Genomic DNA, 19,535 nt, shown 5'->3' on the forward strand with positions numbered 1-19,535 from the left:
ATCTCTTAATTTTTTCTGTAAACAAAATAAAATATATCTTGAAATTCTTCAGTTTTACACTGGTAAAACAAATGTAGAAAGTTTCACACGAAATGATGTGCCGTTTCAAGTGTGCAGAAACTAAACACGTCATGATGTCGAACTGAACTAGACGTCAATTATGGTGTTCAAACATTAAACATTTTGTTAACATTTCCATAACTAATGTTTCATGTTTGCAAACACCAAAGAGTGCAGTTCAGTTAAACACCTTGTAATGTGCAAAATCATGAGTTGCACACTTAAGTGTACAATATTTGCACACTTCTTTTACCAGTGTAGAGATCAGCAGACGCTGCTGAAGGAAATCGGCTGCAACATGAGGCGTTCCCCTCCTCCCCCTCCCTCAAAAAGAAAATCTGTAGGTGGGCCCAAGATCCCTAGTCATGGTCATACGCCCTTGGTTTGGTAGGTCGACAGGTCAACGGTCGCCGCCCTGTCGTCCGAGACCGTGACATTTATTTGTATTGTATACGTTCAGCATGGAAATGATGTACAGCCCGTACCTTTGGATACCTGAGCACAGAATAACTATACGAAAATGGGCCAACCCTGTAGTCTGTCCTCGAGTTTGTCACAGAGGACCCGTACAAAGTATGTGCGCATAAGGATGGGTGTCTCATGTCAGGTGAGTCAGATCATCACATCAGCGAACAGAGTCAGTTTCGGTTGTCTATTCGCTGTCCGGACGGGAGGAGCAGGAACGCGTGAGTAGAACCGGGCTAGCCAGCTTCAGCTTGCCCCGAAATCAAATACCCCCTCCCCCCCCCTCTTTTCCGTGGGCGTTAAATCATTTCAAGCTCAGGAGCTGACAGGTGACGGTGACGGCGACGGCGGCCGGATTTTTTCGAACCCAGAGCTGAGCAGCGTTTTGCAACACCCCCACTTGTCTCTCATTTTATAATAAAAAGCAGTTAGTCGGGAACCCCCGTTCCCCGCCCCATGACTTCTTTCTCTCTCTCTCTCTCTGCAACGTAAAACTAGAAGTGGCGGGAGTGGCCCGGTTGGTCGGCCGCGGTGGTCGGTGGCCCGGCCGGCCGGTCGCGTGGGCATTGCTCTTCTTGTTTTCGTTTCATTATCAGCGGCTCTGGGGGGGGGGGGGAGGGACCCTATCGCCCTTCACATTGACTCTAATCGCGCGGCCGGGCCGGCGCCCCGCTCCGGTGTACAGGTCGGCGGCGAGAGCTCGACGCCGCCGCGCCTCCCGCGTAAAGAAAGACGGGTCACTTGCCCATGGGTGCGGCAGTATGGGTGCCAATGGTTTGGCAGACAACGTTACGACAGCGACGCGATTCCCTGTGGCGGCATCCCCAGCCGCAGCAACTCGTCGATATCGTTGCGATCTCTATCCTATTTCGCGCGTTTCTTTCATTCCTCATGCGCTACGACGCGTTTGGTATGCTCGTGTCTAAATGTCGCGTGTAAACAGAAAGGTGGGGAGAAGGCCCCGCCGAGAGGCGGTTTGCGGGACTCTTTCCTGCAGGATGAGACGTTGGTATTGCCCGGCGACCCCCCCCCCCCCACCCCCGTCTCTTTCTTCCTTTTTCCAGGGATGTGCTGTTTGCTTAACAATCAAATCGCAACGGGGACGGCGCGGTGTGCGGTGTGATGAAGGCAATGTCGCGACCCGGCGGCGCGGCGGCAGAGCAAACCTCGCGGTCGCGACGCGGCGGGGTGAGAAGAGTGCAAAACATGAACCCGGCACTCGCTTGGAAGATGTGCTCGTAGAAAACGGAAAATAGAATGCTGGTGACTGGCGATGGACTTCTGTCGATTGGCTTTTCATTTGTATCTATGCGCATCGTGTAACAAGCCCGCCGAGCAGACGCAAATTGGCGCGCACAGAGCAGTGACCGTGTCACAACTACTCTGTTCTCGGTGAAGCGAGTGCACTCCGTGGTGCAGCGGTTGCGTAGCCTGGCCAAGATTGAGCGAGTGAGAGAGAGAGAGAGAGTGAGAGAGACAGATGGCATGTTCTTAATTCGCTCCCTGCTCGCCATCAAGCGAGCCTCCACCCTCCGTCATGAGCGCGGCGGCCGCCCCGGGCTGCTGCACGTTGTTGCATAGAGCGCAGCTATACGGCAGCCGCCTCTTTTTTCCTGGTTTTCTTATGCATCTCCCTCTCTCCCTATGGCGAATACGACGCGACACGTTGGATCCCCTTTCACCATTTGGGGCAGAAACGCGCGCGGCGAATGCGCGACCACATGCCCCGTCGTCGAGCTCGTCGTCGTTTCATGTTCTGGGGCATATGTTGATCCGGTCGACGGTTTTTTTGATTCCCCGGTCGACCCCTCTCTGAGAATTTTCCTTTGAGGGCGGTTGTCGGCCATTGCTGCCAGTCGGTCCGAGAGTCTTACTACCCCTTGCCAGACGAGCGTAGTGCGCCTGCCGAAGTTGCACTTCCTGAAGAGAAGCCGTGGTCCTGCTACTCGTGCTGCCCGGCCGGAATGTGTCCAGCTCGCGAGTCAGCCAGCCCGAGCTGGGCCCGGCCGTCGTGGTCCTTCCCTGACCAGCGCCGAGCCCCGGCAGCGAGCTCGCGACCTCCTCCTGCTAGCAGCCCATTACAGTCCGGAGGCTGTCTGTAGGCGGCCCGGCGCACGGCGGCAACGGCGGCAATCACACCGTTCACGCGTGGAGAAAGTATGGAAAACTACACATCATCGGCAGACGCACAACATGCAGTTTGCAGGCGAGGCGGCTGCACTGCAACTGCACTGCAACTGCACGGCCGGAGATACGGGTCACCGGCCGCGGGTAATTACTAAAGTTGGGCAACACTCTGGAGGAGAGGAGGCGGCACTCCAGGGGGAAGGGCCGGCTTGGGAGCGGCCGCCCGGCCGGTCAGGTGCAAGTCAGCCTCGCCGAGGCCGTGCTCCTGGTGACACGACACATCGACGGGCAGCTCTCCACGCTCCAGGGGGGCGGACGGCGCGACACTCACGGGGAGGGCGTGTGGCGCGTACTCCTTCTCCTCGGCGGCGGCGGCGGCGGCGGCGGCTGGGTCCGCGGGGGGCGGCCGGGCCCTGAGTGGGTGCACGGGGACGACTAGCAGCGCGCGCGCACGCTTCGGGCAGGCCAGCAGAGAGGCCGCAGAACAGCTCGCCGTGTCCCAAGTGGATCTAAGCTCGCGGTAGACTGGCGGCGCGCGCCAACGTCGGCGGCCGCCGACGGGGCGTTGTGGCCCGCGCGGGGCGGGGCGGGGCCGGGGCGGGGGCACAGGCGGCAGCGGGGGGAGCAGGAGACCGACGGGCTGCCTATCCTGGTGGGCCTCGGCTCCCCGCAAAATGCCCTTGGCAGAGATGCAGCATATTTAAATCGCGATCAGGGGCAATCTTTACTGGCCGCGTATCGATGTGTGCCTCAGATGCCTCGTGTGTTTTGCAGGTACCCATGCACCCTACTCCCTACCTGCCCCCGCCCCACCCCGCCACCTGCGGTTGGCGAAGGCACCGTCAACCGCCACCCTTTCTATCGCTTTAGATAGATATCTGAATCTGATCTTACTTTTGCCGACAATGTGGGGAGCCCAAGGGCGCTTTTCGTTGCCTCGGGGTTTTCTCAGGTGTGAAAAGGAAAAGAGTCATTTAAAAAAGTATATAAATACGTAATCATATTGGATAACAACTAAGGAGCTGGTTTTTGATTCGAATCGAAATGTGACGGAGGCAAGACTTCCGCGGGAGAGGAGCCATGACGTCAATGGACTCGAAGGACGCCTGGACAGGCTCGTGCCGGGACGATGGGGGTGTCCTAGAGGTACATCACTTCAGGAATGGATGTACTCTGACTCGTAGTCAAATCTGGATCGGTGACTGGAAAATGATTAGAAAATGAGTGGACGTGACTTGAAAAGTGACTGGAGTCTCTAGGGGTGATTTTCTGCCGATTAACTGGTGACTGGAAAATGACTGGAAAAGCTATTTGTCCGGGCCCTGCACTGTGACTGGTCGAAATATGCACCCCTCTATGGCCGGGGCCCCCGCGCGCGCTTCGGCCGACAAAGCAGCCCCTCCTGCAGGCCCGGCTGAGGCCCGGCCATACAGGACTCGGCGCAAATAATGTCACCGTGTCATCATCGGCATGCAGACTGTCGCGGTGGGCGCGGGCGCGAGTGCGCCTATTGCGACCCCCGGGTGTGGGCTGGGCCGGGCCGGGTCTACTTGTTCCGCGACAGCCGGGGCCGACCAGACAGTTTGTTTTTGCTGCGGCGTCCTGGCTGCAGAGCCATCCATCCGCGGGTAAGTACCGTCGTAACGCCCCTGGCCGCACAGCCCGGGCGCGGTGCGCGGGCGCCGTGCGCGGGCCCGGGCCCCTCTCCCTCCACGACGATCCGCGAAACGACATGTCGCGTGTCTCAGAGCCTCGGGGGGCCGGCTCGGCACTCTGATGTAGTCCACCGCTCGAGTACCCCCCACACCCCGGACCACACCCCTCCAATCCAGTTCCATTTTTATTACTTTACTTTTTCTTCTATGCTCCTTAACGTTTCGCAATCGGGCGCGGCGCGTCGGCGACTGTGCCCGCCTGGCCCGGGCGGCGTCTCTAATCCATCCATATCGTGGCGTTGGAACTGGTTTCCCTCATTTGGGTCGAACAGGAACAGTCCCGCCAGGCGTCTATCGCGCACGTGCACGGCTCGTCGCCGCCCGGCTAGCCGCGGCCAGCACAGCCGCCCGGCCATTACCACAAAAGCTCCAAAACGTGTAATTATTCCGGTGCCGTCCCTGAAAACGACTCCCGTGACGACGCGAAGCGCCTGCAACGCGTTGGGTAGGCCGACCCGCCGAGCAGCCGCGCGGAGACGGCTGCCCACCCCGCCCTGAGCGCCCAAGTGCAGGGCGGGTGCCGTGCCTGCGGAGGGGAGGGGATTCGGGCGTTTGGCCTCCACGTTCCCTCGCTTCACCTGATTTGGGGGCACCTGTATCGGGCTCTGCCACCCGCTTGCGTTAGGCATTCGTATCCTATCAGTCTCAGTTGGTCCAGGCAGGCGCAGGCGACTGCATTTAGTATGTTTTGACCTGCGTCATCGGCGCCGCCATTGCAACACCCCATCACCCACCCGGGCCTGTCTCCGCCATGGCGCGGAGCGCAGCGATACCCGAAGTCGAACCGTATTTCTTCTCTCGGCAAGACATGAGACGGCAACATCTGGCGACGCACAGCCCCATCATGAGGCTCGGGCGCAGCACAGAACACGGACCGCCAAGCCCCGCTCAGGCCGGTCGCTGCTCGCTCGGGGAAGCTCAGCCGGTTACATGATGTGTGCTAGGTTTTGCTGCACCCAGGCTTCACCCGGCCGCCCCACCACTGCACCGTGCAGTGCACCGGTTATGCCGCGCTGCTCAGGCTACTTAAGAACCCGCGAATCATTTCCCTGAGAGGAGAGTTGCTTGTGCTTTGCGGAAATGGTGCACCAGCGCGGCGCCGTGCCACAGCTGCCAACACCGGAGACTCTGTAGCGACTGGAGCTGGAGACTGGGCTCCAGAGCGTACTCCAGCGATAGTCTGCACTGGCAAGGCGCTGCAAGGGCAGCGCACTGCGCGGGGACTCGGCTGCCGGCACGTAACCTTACGGACGGACGTGCCTCCACCCCTCCCACGATCTAGGCGATTCGCAAACCAGCGCGGCTCGCTTTCTGGTTTGGCACGGGCCAACCAGCCTCCGGCCGGCCGCGCGCTGGAGCATGGAGAAGGAGAACCTTGGGGCGGTCGGAGGCTGCCAAAGGCGCCCGGGGCGGTTGCCTCTGTAGCGCAATGAAGCACCCATAAAATTAAGTTCTCAATATGAAGTGTTTTGATCAACAACGTTGCACTTATGTGTGCACCCGAAATGATGAGTGGCAAGTGATTTTTTTGACCATTGCAAGATGCACTGCACAGCCGTGAGCGCATACTGCAAGACGGAAGTATTGAATCAAATCTGAAAAATATACGAATTTGTATCTATCTGCTGGGAAAAAAGAAAGTCCTCTGTGATTTGGGATCATCCAGAAAGTACGTCCGTCGTTCGCGGTAACGAAACTGCGAAAGTTTCGCCTATGCAGGCGCCTAATAGGTCGGCAATATCTTGCCTGCAGGGCATGCGTGTACTGCAGGGTGGCCTGCCCCGAGGCTCGCAGGCGCCGAGCTCCAGCAATTTGCCGAATTAATCTGAGAAAAACGGACGTACTTTCTTTACGATCCCTCAGTGTGCCAGTGGTCTGGATTCGTCAAGGATGCGTGCATATTTTTAATTTTTGCATTTTATTTCAATGCATGTATTATAACATGCCTCGAATCATGAGAGAAGGGCGCTCTTCTCTCATGCTCGAATCGAAATCAATCGTGTTGCGTGGGAACTCCCAGGACACCCTTCTGGGGCGGGCGTGAGACTCAAATACTAATGCGGCACACAGAATGAGCCGCGCGTACATTAGTCTCTCCGCCTTTTAACTCTGTCGCCACCTCTCCGCTGCATTTGGCTCCCCGTCGCGTCCCCGTCCCCGTGGGAGGGATGAGGGATGGGGCGGGAGAGAGGAGCCCCCCACCGCCACCCCGCTGCTCTCCCACCACCACCGCAGCCGCTGCTGCCCGGGGCTGGAGAGCGACCGACGATTGCGTTGGAAAGGGCTCCACGACTGTGATCCGCCCCGATAGCGGCCCCCTCGGACAACTCTCTCGCCACCACAGACTTTTGGTGGGCATGACGGGGCCGGGCATGGGAAACTGGATTAACGATCAGTCAGAGACAGTGGCACGGACACTCGCCCGGGGCGACCGCAAGAGTCCGGTAATCAGGTGGGCCCGCGGGGAAATAGTGGAGGGGGTGAAGAGATTCAAGAAAAAAAAATCGAACCACTTATGAAAAAATTGGGTCGCTTTTAGTCACACGCCTCGTCACAATTTTTCTCCAGCGGTGCGAGACGAGTGATTGGCCGATTGTCTTTGAGGAAAATAATTTGCCTTGAATGCTGTCTGTCGTACTGCGAGGGAATCCCAATGACATTCAAATACGCTCGCGGCGCCGTCATATGCCAGGGGGGCGAAGGCGAAACCCGAAGCACATACGGTAACGACGCGCCCCAAGAGCGCGACGCTGTCGGTCGATGCCGCTAAGAGCGAGAAAAAATAAATAAATAAAAAGTGACGCAAACTTGACGGTAAAGAGTCATCCTCCTGTAGCCCTGTGATGCGACCGCGCGGCCAATACCTCCCGCGCTAGCGCGTGTACAACCCGGAGTAATCTATTGTCTGGCTTTTGTACAATGATTCATTACTCACTCCGCGGCGCCTAATCGAAATATTGTCGCGGGGAGGAAGGGGGTGTGCCATTGTGCCGGGTGTGATTGGCAGGCCGCTCCGGGCGCGCGACACGTGAGCACACACGCGGGGCGGACGCGCTCCGCGGGTGCGACACACGCAACGTCGTGGCCGTTGCCGGGCAAATATACAGATACTGATGCTGTTCGAAGCTTATCGTGTAATAATCAATGACTCTATTTGGATTTATTTTTTCAAAAAATGTACCTGTTCTCTCTCCACCCCCTGAGGCCCTCTTCTAACGCTTTGTTTACCTAACGCCACCTCCGATGAATACAATTAAAGCTGCTAAGATTGGCTTTTTGCTTTTTGCCCTCCGGGGGAAGTGCCACTAGGATGGGAGTACGAAAGAACCATGTTTGCCTCTGGGCATGTGCGTGTTGTTGTTTTTTTTTTAAAGATACCCTATCCGTTTATTTTCCACTGCGCGTTCATATGTATTATCATTTGAGCTGTTCTTTCGATCACGGCATCAGTTATCTGCCACAGGGTGCGACAGTAGACGGGCACTCAGATAAGGCTGAACGGATTGGATGCTCTAATTGCACTGTCCTTGGTGCAGCGCCGGCCGCCGGCGGAGCGCCGCACAACATTGCCGCCAGATAGGTAGGCAGCCCATCATGCTTGGTACCACCACCCCCTCCCACACCCAGCTGACTGTCCCTCTCCCCCTCCCCCTCCCGCTCCCGCCGGGGCCGCCGGGCACTTGTGACGTTTCTGGTGGCAATTCGTAAATAAACAAGAAACCTGCTGCTGCCAAGCCGTTGCAAACAGCGATTGGACTTGGGTACTTGGGACTCTTTCCCTTCTTCCATGATAGCGGAAAGACAGCAGTACAATTCCGTCCGCCAAACAAGCCACTGTCTGGGGCCTGAAGACGGCAAAAGCTCACTCTGCCACTCGGACGGCTTGCAAATTTTTAGCAACCCGTGGGCATAACCTACCTCAAAATGGCTTCTCGAGGAAGAATCGTAAATTTAATGCAAACCATTTCGGGCAATTCGTAAGTTTATCAACTGTCACCTATTTCTTCTGTCTTGTATACAACTTGTACCCCACTGCCCCAAGCTCTGCTTTAAAATCATACAGGGGGAGGTGGGATTTTCCATTGCCTTTTTCCTTGTTTTTGGTGCTCATAATAATTTCAGTTGTGTCAGATTGATGTAGTCAAACATTATTCCCAGGTGCCGATGCCCTGCCCATGCAAATCATGCTGCACACTACACTGCAGGACCCGCCACTCAGCTATCCAAAGATTATGCCTTTGAGGTACAAACCTTTTCTAACGCACATCATTAATTTTTAAGTTAGTGAATGTTTACTTCAACTAATTTTGATTGGATTTAGATGACATGCTCCACTGTGCGATATGGACCAGGTGTGACTCAGGAAGTTGGAATGGACATGGCAAATATGAAAGCAAAGAAGGTTTGTGTTATGACTGACCCAAACATTGCCAAGTTGCCTCCTTTGAAGGCAACTGTTGATTCTTTGTCTCGAGCTGGTGTACAGTTTGAAGTATTTGATAAAGTTCGGGTTGAACCAACTGATGGAAGGTATTGACAAAATGTGGCTAATAATTTTTCCATGATAATTTCATCATATTAATTTACCTTTAAATCCCGCTTCTAGCATGATTGAGGCAGCAAACTATGCACGAGCTCATAACTTTGATGGTTTCATTGCTGTTGGAGGTGGATCAGTAATTGATACTTGTAAAGCTGCAAATCTATTTTCTTGTGATCGGGAGGCAGAGTTTTTAGACTATGTCAATGCACCGATTGGTAAAGCAAAGCCAGTTACGGTTCCCCTAAAACCTCTGATTGCCAGTATGTATAAGATAACAGTTTAAACTTTGTTGATTTTTAATTTCAGTGAACTTTGTTACTAACTTTGTTTTATTTTGAAATTTAGTACCTACAACATCAGGCACTGGGAGTGAAACTACAGGTGTTAGTATATTTGATTATAAAAAAATGAATGTCAAAACAGGAATTTCTCACAGAGCTTTGCGCCCAGTTCTTGGCATTGTTGATCCTTTGCATACCCTTTCTTTACCTGAGAAAGTTTGTGTGTACAGCGGGTAAGAGTTTGGGATTTTTTTTTTGGAGGGGGGGGGGGGGACTACTTATCTGTGAACTTATAAGAATAATTACCACTTTTTATTCTATTTTCCTTAAGATTTGATGTTTTGTGCCATGCCTTGGAATCCTACACTGCTATTCCTTACACTGAACGAAGTCCAAGGCCAGATAATCCAAACTTGCGTCCTGCATACAATGGGCAAAATCCCATTTCTGATGTGTGGGCTAAATTTGCCCTTGATATTATGAGGAAGTATTTTGAAAGGTAAATATAATTATTTTTCTACTATTATTTTGTAGCTGTATTTCCTGATTTTTATCATACCTGTCATAAATTTACTTCTCAGGGCTGTTTATCACTCTGATGATCTTGAGGCTCGCTCACACATGCATCTTGCGTCTACAATGGCTGGAGTTGGATTTGGTAATGCTGGAGTTCATCTTTGCCATGGAATGTCTTACCCAATATCAGGTGGTGTGAAGACCTTTCAGCCTGCTGATTATGAGTGAGTAAAAATTATCCAAGTGCTCTTTTCATACACTTAATCTGTCCTGTTTTTACCTACTGTTTGTTTTCAAGTGATGATCATCCACTGATTCCTCATGGCCTGTCAGTTGTTATGAGTGGACCTGCAGTCTTTAATTTTACTGCACAAGCCTGCCCAGAAAGACATCTTGAGGCTGCTGAGCTGTTGGGTACTGATATAAGCAATGCTAAGAAAAGTGATGCAGGTCTGTTAAATAGAAACATATGTATTTTATCTATCTGTTTCACACTAAGCCTTTCTATTGAAAAAAAATAATGATTTAACAGGTCGCATATTGGGAGATACTTTGCGTCGTTACATGGATGTTATGAAAGTTGAAAATGGTTTGTCAGCCCTTGGCTATAAGAAAGATGATATTCCAAAACTAGTGAAAGGCACACTCCCTCAGGTATGTGTCTTTCTTCTGCCTAAAAATACATATACTTATGTATGAGTTTAAACTTCCTAAGATTTTTTTTGAAAATGTTATTAAATATGTATGTTTTTTTTTACAGTCTCGTATAACAAAGCTAGCTCCTCGTGAGCAATCTGAAGAGGATCTCTTTGGCATGTTTGAGAACTCAATGACTGTCTACTAACAAGACAGACAGAAAAATAATTGCTGTGGTTTTGTTTTTATCTAATGAATTTTTATACATATGCTTACTTCAATATTGTTTTTAAGGTAGATGTTGAGAATGATTGAAAAACTGATTGTGCATAAATAAATTTTAATTTTATTTCTAGAAAAACATGTCTCAGAAATATTATATAAAAATATAAATTGGCATAATTGGTCAAAAAGAAAATGTCTCGGCCACTTTGACTTCATTCAGGTTAAGCAGCAATAGTTTGTCCAGAAAACAGATACCCACTTAAATAATATTGACTAGCAAATAATACACATTTGAATCAGTGGCAATATCCCATGTGACATTAGGCAGTAATTATTCCTTTGCAGGAGTCTTTTTGCAATGAGGGGCAGGAACAACCTGCTGACTAGTTAACATAATATTTTGTCAAACAGATGGAAAACTTACAGAATAAGGCTGAATTGTTTTGTTTTGCTCTTACTAGTCTTTGTGCACAAAAGTGCATTTAAGGCACACTCATGACTAGATTCACACTTGACACTACTGAATTAAAAAGTTTTGAAAGAGCAATCTAAGTAATTGAATACATGAGCACACACATAAGTGATTGGCTAGACATCTGCTACAAGCGCTTCACCTAAACCCAGGAATAATAGTGCTATTACCTTCCAGTGCATTAAACTCATTTAAGGCATCTGTCTCACTAACAATTCTAAATAGAACTTCATTTTCTGAAGACTGACTACTGGGATATGTGTAAAGATCATCTTTGAAGTCAAACTGAAGACCTAGAACAATGTTTAAAGCTGAGGCATCATATCTATGGCATCCTGAATATCTATACTGGGGCTTCTTGTTGAAATGGCACCCACTTGATTGAGCACCTAGAGGCAAGGAAATAAATAAAGCATTTATAGCAAAATTTAAAGTTAGCAGAAGGCATAAAATTTAAATAAACAATACAAACCAATCGGGAAAATGCAATCTTCCGTTAAAGCACATTGCACCCACGGTAACATAATGTTGTTATGAATGTCAGCAGTGTTATAGATGAGAAGCTTATTGGCCTCTACCTAAAACCAATTTTAAGAGAACCTTTAGAGAGTTAACATAACACAAATTCATTCATTATTCCCTTTTTTAAAAAGCAAATATTTACCATAGACTGAAAAAGAAAGTTTTCTGTGGTGGTTTGAAAATATCCAAACATATTTGGATGGGTTAGAGATGATGTGGCATGTCTTGTAGCCCAGGCAATGATACCATGTCCCTTCTGATCATTTATAGGCACTTTCAGGAATGACTTTGGTGACTTTGTGAGCCTTATATTGCATTCAAGGAAAAGCACACCACCAACTCTATTAAGTGCATCCTAAGAAGAAAAATATTACTGCATATTTTAAGAATAATAAGAAGGTTCTCTTTCTCAGACTACAACAGCCCTACCTGAATTATGAGAGGCCTATAAGCATGAGACACATCCTCATTAACATGTGAAGGAAATGATTCCAAGTCAAATGGTAAAACCATGCACCGACTGTTTTCACAATAATTTAGAATCTGCAAAATATATTTTAATAAATATGACAAGAAATCCTTTCCTTGAACAATTTATAAACCAGTTGAGAGAACTTACAGTCTGAATGTCATTCTGATCCAAACCTAGATTATAGATTAAAACTGTAGTATTGGGGAGGAAGTGTTGAACATTTCGAAGAAATGCAACAGCATGCTTCCCATGTTCAGCAGTCTTGACATATGTGACTACAACAGGAACTGATGTGTTGCTCCACAAAGAATTAGGATAGAGATGAGGATTTTTTCCGAATCCTAATTGAAACAAGTGTTTTTCACTTGTGAGCAATCTCTTCTCATCAGGCTGGTTTATGTTTTCCTATCAAAATATTAAAATTACTTCAAAATTAAGCTTTTCTTGATGGATGAAATTAAACAAAAATGAAGAACGAAAATTCAAAGTGCAATCAAATTGACCATGTTACTGACCTTTAGCTGTTTCAGTTTATTAAAACGCTTGTGTGTTTCTGATACTATGGTTTGAATAGATGTTTGTTGATTCCCGCCAAATATCACAAATAATGAACTTGTCAGAGCAAGTAAAATTATTAGAAGAAAAGCGTTCTTGGTCCTCATTGGGTTTGAAAAGAACACGACAATTTGACAATTCACTGGCCATTATAACTGAAACAGTCCATTGATGTTCGATCAAGAAGTAGATATTTTTCTGAAATACAAGAGAAACATTTTAAATAGAAAAATGAAGATTTATGTTGGCCTCCTTTACTTTGCTAGCCCCAGCTCCAACCATTGTAAGTATATTTGGGGAAACCATGGCAAAATAATATCAGGACACCAAAGGGAAATTGGTAAATTCGGCTACAAATGTATGATCCTTGATTCCGCAGTGATGCCTCTTCTAAGTAATAACCGATTACACATAGAGTAGACCTTTGTTACTGTGAAAGCTACTTACTTGAACCTTTTACATCACAAACCTAGTCACAAACGAAAGATTACTTTACTGTTTACGAAATTTTTGATAGGTCGGCTAACCTCTAGGAAGCTTATTGGCAGAATGAGTTGTCAGGCGGATCTCTACTGAGAATAATGTTCAAAATCAAAATATTGACAAGATGCTGAAGAAGCCGGATGAAAATCGGAATCAAACACAAATATTTAACTGAATTTTGGCAGATTGACTGGTTTGATGAAAAGGTTCAAAGTAATTTTGGATCCATGCTTGTATCTTCTCATTATCGATCATCAATTAATTGAAAATTATGGCGAGCGGAATCTGGCCTGTTGTGAATGTGCAAGCAGACGCTGTTGCTAAAGATAGATACTATGAAAACATCTATCAAGACTTTGATGCTAATATTTTAAACGACTTTGTTGAAAAAGAGAACAACGTATACAAGGTAGATGTTAGTAGTATTAGACATACTACAATATCCATGATTCTACGATGTCACTTTTTCCCACCATATTAATTTTTGTCCATTTTTTCAGATCACAGAACTGTTCATAACAAAATTGAGACAGAATGCAGAAATTCTGCTTCAAGATGTAATGGCCCATGAAAAAGATGTTGCTACATCAGGATTTTCAGTGTACACAGGAGTGGCTGGTGTCGCACTAGTATTTCTTTTAGCAAGCCGCCGATTTAGTGGAGAACACAAACAGGTATCACTGTCACTTTTGACTTATTTATTATTTATTACAGTTTACAGTTTTAAAAAAATAAATTGTAATGTCTTGTTTTTCATCTGTATTCTAGATTGCCAAATCTTTCATAAAATTAGCGCACAGCAATCCTCACAGATCTCGAGTAAATTTTCTAAATGGTAACTCTGGTGTTCTTATATTAAACGCCTTGATTAATGATAACATAGAAGCTAAAGAATTACTAAATCAGAGGCAAGTTTAATGAAAAAAGTGAAATTATTGTCACTATTTGTAAATTAATATTTGCTATTTTATAATGTTTTCTACAGATTAGAAGAAATGTACCGGCTTGTGAAAAGCCCCAACTCTGATATGCCTAATGAGCTGTTGTATGGGCGGGTTGGATTTCTGTACTCCGTACTCTTCATGAAAAAGAATAACTTTTCAGTACATTTTAGCGAATCGAATATAAAAGCTGTAAGTTGTTTCCCACACACAAGGAAAAGACAAGAAGCCTAGTAGCTGCTACTGCTTCTCTATTATTTTTTGAACTTGACTTTTTTTAGGTAATAAAAATAATAATTGATCAAGGACACAGCCTTGCTGTGGATGAAAAATATAAGGCTCCATTAAAATATAAGTGGCATGATAAAAATTATTTTGGAGCTGCTCATGGAACTGCAGGTATCCTGTATCTACTGCTTCAGGTAAAAGAAGTGAAAGTGTACTGCGTTATCCAATTTTGATAAGCGGTAAAAACGGAATGCATTTAATGAAACGTTATTTTCTGTAGGCTAGAGAGTTTGTAAGTGAAGAAGATCTCAGGCATTACATCCAACCAACTATTGATGATTTACTGGAGTGCCGTTTTAGAAGTGGCAATGTTTTATCCTCAGAGGGAAGCACATCAGACCGTCTTGTACAATGGTGCCATGGTGCTCCTGGAGCTGTGCAACTTTTTTGCCTTGCTTATGAGGTTGAGTATACTTTACTTTTCCTCAGATCTAAACTTATGATTTGCAAGTAAGCAGGATTTTAATTCTAGATTTTCGGAGAGAGGCGCTACTTGTCTGCTGCTGTACTTTGTGGTGAAGTAGTGTGGAGGCGTGGACTACTTCGCAAAGGGTGCGGTCTTTGCCATGGTACAGCAGGAAATGCATACACTTTCATTTCCCTTTACCAATTGTTCAAGGTATTTTCTCCTCTTGATTTTTTTCTCTAAAAATTTCTTGAAAAACGTAATCAGTTTCTAAAAAAAACTATCCTTTTTGCAGAAGCGACAAGATGAATTCTCTGAGGTAGAAGCAGCAAAGTATCTTTACAGAGCTTGCGTGTTTGCAGACTGGTGCTTTGAATTCAATAATCATCGAGAAAGGTGTCCAGATCGGTTTTATTCTCTTTTTGAGGGCCTATCAGGCACCATTTATTTTCTGATTGATTTGTTACAACCTATGCAAGCAGCATTTCCAGGATACACTATTCAATGTTTGTAATTTTTAATTTTCTGAAATTGTATACGCTGCTCTACTGATTTTTGTATCTTCCAATTCATAAATTTTGATTTCTTTACAACACTGATTGTATCATTGGTAGTACTCCTTGCCACTTAGGCAAACACCTCTCAGCGAGATGCACAGAAGTTGGGCAGCGTGCCTACCCGGCCAGGCGCTCCCAGCAGCAAAGAGTGCGTCGTGTCGCGTGGCGGGGAAGGGGGCGCGGGCGGCGGGGGCAGCGGGGTGGCTGGTCTGGAGAAGGGCATGAATGGAACATGCAAGTGTGGTCTGAGTCGGCACGAGCGGCGGGTCGAAAGAAAAGCAGAACGGAACAGAGAACAGGACGACGGCCACCCAGAGGCGTTATCGGAGCGCGCGCGGTCGTGGAGGGGCGGAGGAGGGGCCGGAGGGGGTGTGGCAGGGAAGGATGGTGACCTCTCTTCTCGCACAATTTTGGAAATGCCTGGTCGGTCATGAGGGCGAGGACTCACTCTGACGGCGGACGCCTCCCGAGCCGGCCCAACGGACCCGGGGCCCTCACCATGGCAGCTCCGCTCCGCCGACAGTGAGTACAGGAAGGAGCTCGTGGGTGCAGGACAACGGCGGGGTGGGGTGGCAGTCCCTTTCATCTTCACTGTAAAGCTTGTCAGCAAGTCAAAATTTCTCAGTTTTTGAGGTTGTTTTTTTTTTTTCAAATTTAAATATTGTTTAGAATTGACCCACAGAAATTAAGTGAAGATTACAATTACTTCATTTAAGAAAAGCCGAGATTTTCTATCGAACGGGTCAGTCTTTGCTTTTGCCGTCCCCATAATGCTCGCCGCGGGTACGCAGAACGCGTACTCCGAGTAGGCGGGAAGGGGAAGGGCAATGATCTAACCCAGGCCCCGTTCCCCATTTGGACCAGCGGAGCATGCGATAAAAATACGCGCGGGGCAAAGCGGGTCGGATAATGCATGCGATCGCGGGAGTGACGCGAAATGATACGAGTTGGCACAAGACGCGCTTGTTCCAGGCTAGTCAGCGTCGTCTGCGTGCTGGTGGCCCTCACCTGCCTGACTGAGGGCCGCAACATCTTCAACTACGATGTCGGTGGGTACCCTGGACTTCCCTCATGTTTTTTCTGTCATTTTTGCGGGAGAGTGGGGGTGTTTTTGGCCCGCATATTAAGGTGCCCCCACAATGAGCGCGAGGCGATGCCGGGTAGGCGATGCCGTGCAGCCAGGCCGTGCTTGCAGGCCGTGCCGCTTACGCGGAGCTACGCCTCCGATCTTCTAAGTAAAGCTGTATTCGCATAAAAGTCGGTAAACCTGCCGTCACGGCCTGCAAGCACGGCCTGGCTGCACGGCATCGCCTACCCGGCATCGCCTCGCGCTCATTGTGGGGACACCTTTATGGACGTAACGCGCTGTAACCCGCAGCCCTCCTCCGTGCGTTCGCAGGCGGAGGAGGGAACTACCTGGAGAACGGAGCCATCCTCGAGTCCTACGAGGTGTGCGAGAGCAGGGCGTGCCGAGTTGCCGGTAAGATCCGGTAATTTAATTTTGGGGATAGCTCTGTGACTGTGACTGAATTATGACTACATGTTTGCGCCGCACCACGTTGGCTGACAGCGCGCTCGCTCCTGGAGTCGCTCAACATGTCCGCGGACCCGTGCACTGACTTCTACGAGTTCGCATGCGGCGGCTGGATCTCCAAGCACCCCGTGCCGGCCACCGAGTCCCACTTCAACCACTTCAACGAGGCCGAGGACAGGTTGCAGCGGCAGCTCAAGGGCATCCTGGAGGTGGACGCGAACCCCGGAGAGCCGGTCCCTGTCCGACAGGCCAAGAAGTTGTACGAGACCTGCCTCAACTCCGGTGAGCCTAGACAAAGTGTTACTGTAGTGCAGCACTACATCCATGCGCATGCTCACCTTCCTGAACACAACCACAGAGGCCGTGGAGGCGGACGGGCTGTCGCCGCTGTTGGAGGAGCTGGCCGCGCTGGGCGGCTGGCCCATGGCCATGCAGGCCGAGGCCTGGGACGAGGCCTCGTTCAGCTGGCAGGCCGCCGTGACCCGCCTGCTGGCGCAGTGGTCCATCGCCCCGCTCTTCGTCATGTACGTGTTCACGGACAAGATGGACTCCTCCCGGAACGTCATCACGCTGGACCAGCCCGCGCTCACGCTCGCGCGCCGCATGCTGCTGGAGCCCGCCTCCTACCGCCCGCAGCACGCCGCCATGCTCGCCTGGATGTCGGGCGCGGCGACGGAGGTGGGCCGCGCCGCGGGCGTGCGCCTGGACCCGGCGCGCGTCACGGAGCAGGCCCAGCAGGTCGTGCTCTTCGAGACGGAGCTCGCTAGGGTAAAAGACGCACGACACAGGTCGCCCTGCCCACCCCTGCGGTCCGACCGCCTGACCGACGGTACTGCTTCCAGATCACGACCCCGGCCGAGGGTCGGCGCGACGGGTTCCGCACGTACAACCCCCGCACCCTGGCAGAGCTGCAGGCGTGGACCGGGGCGGTGCGGCCCGTGCGGCCTGACTCGGAGGTGCGCTGGCTGGACGTGCTCCGCGGGATGATGGCCGGCACCGGCGTGCTCGTGGACCCGTCGGAGCGCATCGTCGTTCGGGAGCTCGACTTCGTGCAGAAGCTTGTCTCGCTGGTCGACCAGACGCCGCGCCGCGTGCTGGGTGAGTGGCGGAGGCCGACCCGGAGGGGGCTCCGCTGGGCTTGACTGTGACCGCCCAGGGGTCGCGTTGTTGCAGCCAACTACATCTGGTGGCGCCTGGTGCGCGCGCTCTCCGGGGACTTGACGGACGCCATGCGGCAGCTCGCCTTCCAGTTCGACCGCACGCTCATCGGCACCTTAGAAGACTCGCCCCGCTGGAAGGACTGTGTGCAGCGCGCCAGCAGTCTGCTCGGCTTCGCCGTCGGCTACGAGTACGTCGCGAGGCACTTCGACGACGCAGCCAAGCTGTCGGCCGTGGCGCTGGTCCGCGACCTCCGCGCCTCCTTCGCCGCGGACATGGCGGCCGTCGACTGGATGGACTCGGACACCCGGGACGCTGCGCTACACAAGGCGGAGGCCATGACGGAGTTCATCGGCTACCCGGACTGGTACGCCAACGCGTCGGCGCTGGAGCAGCATTACCGCGGGGTGACGGTGGGCGGCGGCCACTTCCGCAACATGAAGGCCGTGCGGGGCTACCTCGTGCGCCAGTCCCTCGTCAAGCTCCGGAGGCCGGTCGACCGCGCAGAGTAAGTGACTCCGAGTGAGCAGCACGGCCCCGAGAACCTCGAACCTCCCCTCTGATATTGATTGCCCACCAGGTGGCTGACTGGCCCCGCCGTCGTGAACGCCTACTACAACCCTGGCGCCAATTCCATTAGTAAGTCAACGCACGTGATTCAGCCTTGAAAAGCAAACGCACTGTGCCACTTCTTTGTTTTCCAGTTTTCCCCGCTGGGATTCTGCAGCCGCCCTTCTTCAGCCGGGGGCGCGTCGAGTACGTGTTTTGAGGGCACCGCCGTTACCGACCAAATGTCGGACAGAAAACCTCAACCCGTTTTCTTGGAACAGGGCGCTCAACTACGGCAGCGTGGGAGTGGTGATCGGCCACGAGATCACGCACGGCTTTGACGACATGGGCCGCCAGAGCGACGCCCAGGGCAACCTGGCGCAGTGGTGGAGCGCCGCCACGCTCGAGACGTACCTGCGCAAGGCGCAGTGCATCGTGCAGCAGTACGACTCGTACCGGGTGCCGGAGCTGGACAACGTGCTGGGCACGGCGGCCACGGTGAACGGCGTGACGACGCAGGGCGAGAACATCGCCGACAGCGGCGGCCTGCGGCTGGCCTACAAGGCGTACCAGCGGTACCTGCAGCGGGCGGGGCCGGAGCCACGACTGGTCGGACTGGAGGAGTTCACCCCCGAGCAGCTCTTCTTCCTCGGCTTCGCCACGGTACGGCGTACGGCTGCTGCTTTGACGCGTGACGTGGCTGCGCCCGGCAGCGCCCTCACGAGGAGTATGGTGTTGCAGATGTGGTGCGAGTCCTCGACGAAGGAGTCCCTGCTGCACGAAGTCCTCACGGACCCGCACGCCCCGCACCGCTTCCGTGTCCAGGGCTCACTCGCCAACTCCAGGGACTTCTCGCTAGCTTGGGGCTGTCCGACGGGGCCCAACCGAGCGGGGGGAGGCGGGGGCGGAGCGCAGTGCCACATTTGGTAGCGACCCCCGCCCCGGCCCTCCCCTCCCCAACCTCAAGACTGCCTACTAAACTCTCATCTAGACTGTAAGCACGGGAAGGGCTCCCGTATCAAAAACAGAA

The 19,535-nt window shown here is 51.1% G+C and overlaps 4 protein-coding genes across 6 annotated transcripts; 3 read left to right on the forward strand and 1 right to left on the reverse strand.

The window, feature by feature from the left end:
* Window positions 1–8,077: 8,077 nt before the first annotated feature.
* LOC113207139 (probable hydroxyacid-oxoacid transhydrogenase, mitochondrial) lies at window positions 8,078–10,706 on the forward strand. The gene is made up of 10 exons (XM_052273624.1): window positions 8,078–8,344; window positions 8,526–8,610; window positions 8,689–8,897; window positions 8,974–9,170; window positions 9,256–9,424; window positions 9,523–9,690; window positions 9,773–9,931; window positions 10,006–10,157; window positions 10,240–10,361; window positions 10,468–10,706. Exons 1-10 carry the CDS (start codon window positions 8,292–8,294, stop codon window positions 10,549–10,551), a joined length of 1,398 nt encoding a protein of 465 aa, XP_052129584.1. The 5' UTR covers window positions 8,078–8,291; the 3' UTR covers window positions 10,552–10,706.
* Window positions 10,667–13,150, reverse strand: LOC113207141 (uncharacterized). 2 transcript variants are annotated; one of them, XM_052273625.1, is made up of 7 exons: window positions 13,037–13,150; window positions 12,550–12,744; window positions 12,182–12,439; window positions 11,992–12,105; window positions 11,705–11,917; window positions 11,513–11,618; window positions 10,667–11,429 (listed from the first exon to the last, which is right to left on the reverse strand). In XM_052273625.1, exons 2-7 carry the CDS (start codon window positions 12,694–12,696, stop codon window positions 11,179–11,181), a joined length of 1,089 nt encoding a protein of 362 aa, XP_052129585.1. In that variant the 5' UTR covers window positions 12,697–12,744; window positions 13,037–13,150; the 3' UTR covers window positions 10,667–11,178. The 2 variants fall into 2 exon arrangements, with proteins under 2 accessions (XP_052129585.1, XP_026279333.1); XM_026423548.2 differs by having other exon boundaries at window positions 12,550–12,787; window positions 13,037–13,144.
* A 37-nt stretch (window positions 13,151–13,187) lies between these two features.
* LOC113207140 (lanC-like protein 2) lies at window positions 13,188–15,302 on the forward strand. The gene is made up of 8 exons (XM_026423547.2): window positions 13,188–13,481; window positions 13,573–13,746; window positions 13,841–13,980; window positions 14,058–14,205; window positions 14,295–14,435; window positions 14,522–14,704; window positions 14,774–14,920; window positions 15,003–15,302. The coding sequence occupies exons 1-8, from the start codon at window positions 13,344–13,346 to the stop codon at window positions 15,219–15,221; spliced, it is 1,290 nt and encodes a 429-aa protein (XP_026279332.1). The 5' UTR covers window positions 13,188–13,343; the 3' UTR covers window positions 15,222–15,302.
* Window positions 15,303–15,475: 173 nt separating this feature from the next.
* Window positions 15,476–19,535, forward strand: LOC113207148 (membrane metallo-endopeptidase-like 1). Of its 2 annotated transcripts, none has more exons than XM_026423555.2 (11): window positions 15,476–15,786; window positions 16,237–16,313; window positions 16,643–16,744; window positions 16,835–17,080; window positions 17,157–17,566; window positions 17,641–17,896; window positions 17,972–18,464; window positions 18,537–18,595; window positions 18,661–18,712; window positions 18,787–19,168; window positions 19,247–19,535. In XM_026423555.2, the coding sequence occupies exons 1-11, from the start codon at window positions 15,695–15,697 to the stop codon at window positions 19,433–19,435; spliced, it is 2,358 nt and encodes a 785-aa protein (XP_026279340.1). In that variant the 5' UTR covers window positions 15,476–15,694; the 3' UTR covers window positions 19,436–19,535. The 2 variants fall into 2 exon arrangements, with proteins under 2 accessions (XP_026279340.1, XP_026279341.1); XM_026423556.2 differs by having other exon boundaries at window positions 15,477–15,786; window positions 16,664–16,744.

The sequence above is a fragment of the Frankliniella occidentalis genome, unplaced genomic scaffold, assembly GCF_000697945.3.
Source record: "Frankliniella occidentalis isolate FOCC.00 unplaced genomic scaffold, Focc_3.1 Scaffold289, whole genome shotgun sequence".
Classification (NCBI taxonomy): domain Eukaryota; kingdom Metazoa; phylum Arthropoda; class Insecta; order Thysanoptera; family Thripidae; genus Frankliniella; species Frankliniella occidentalis.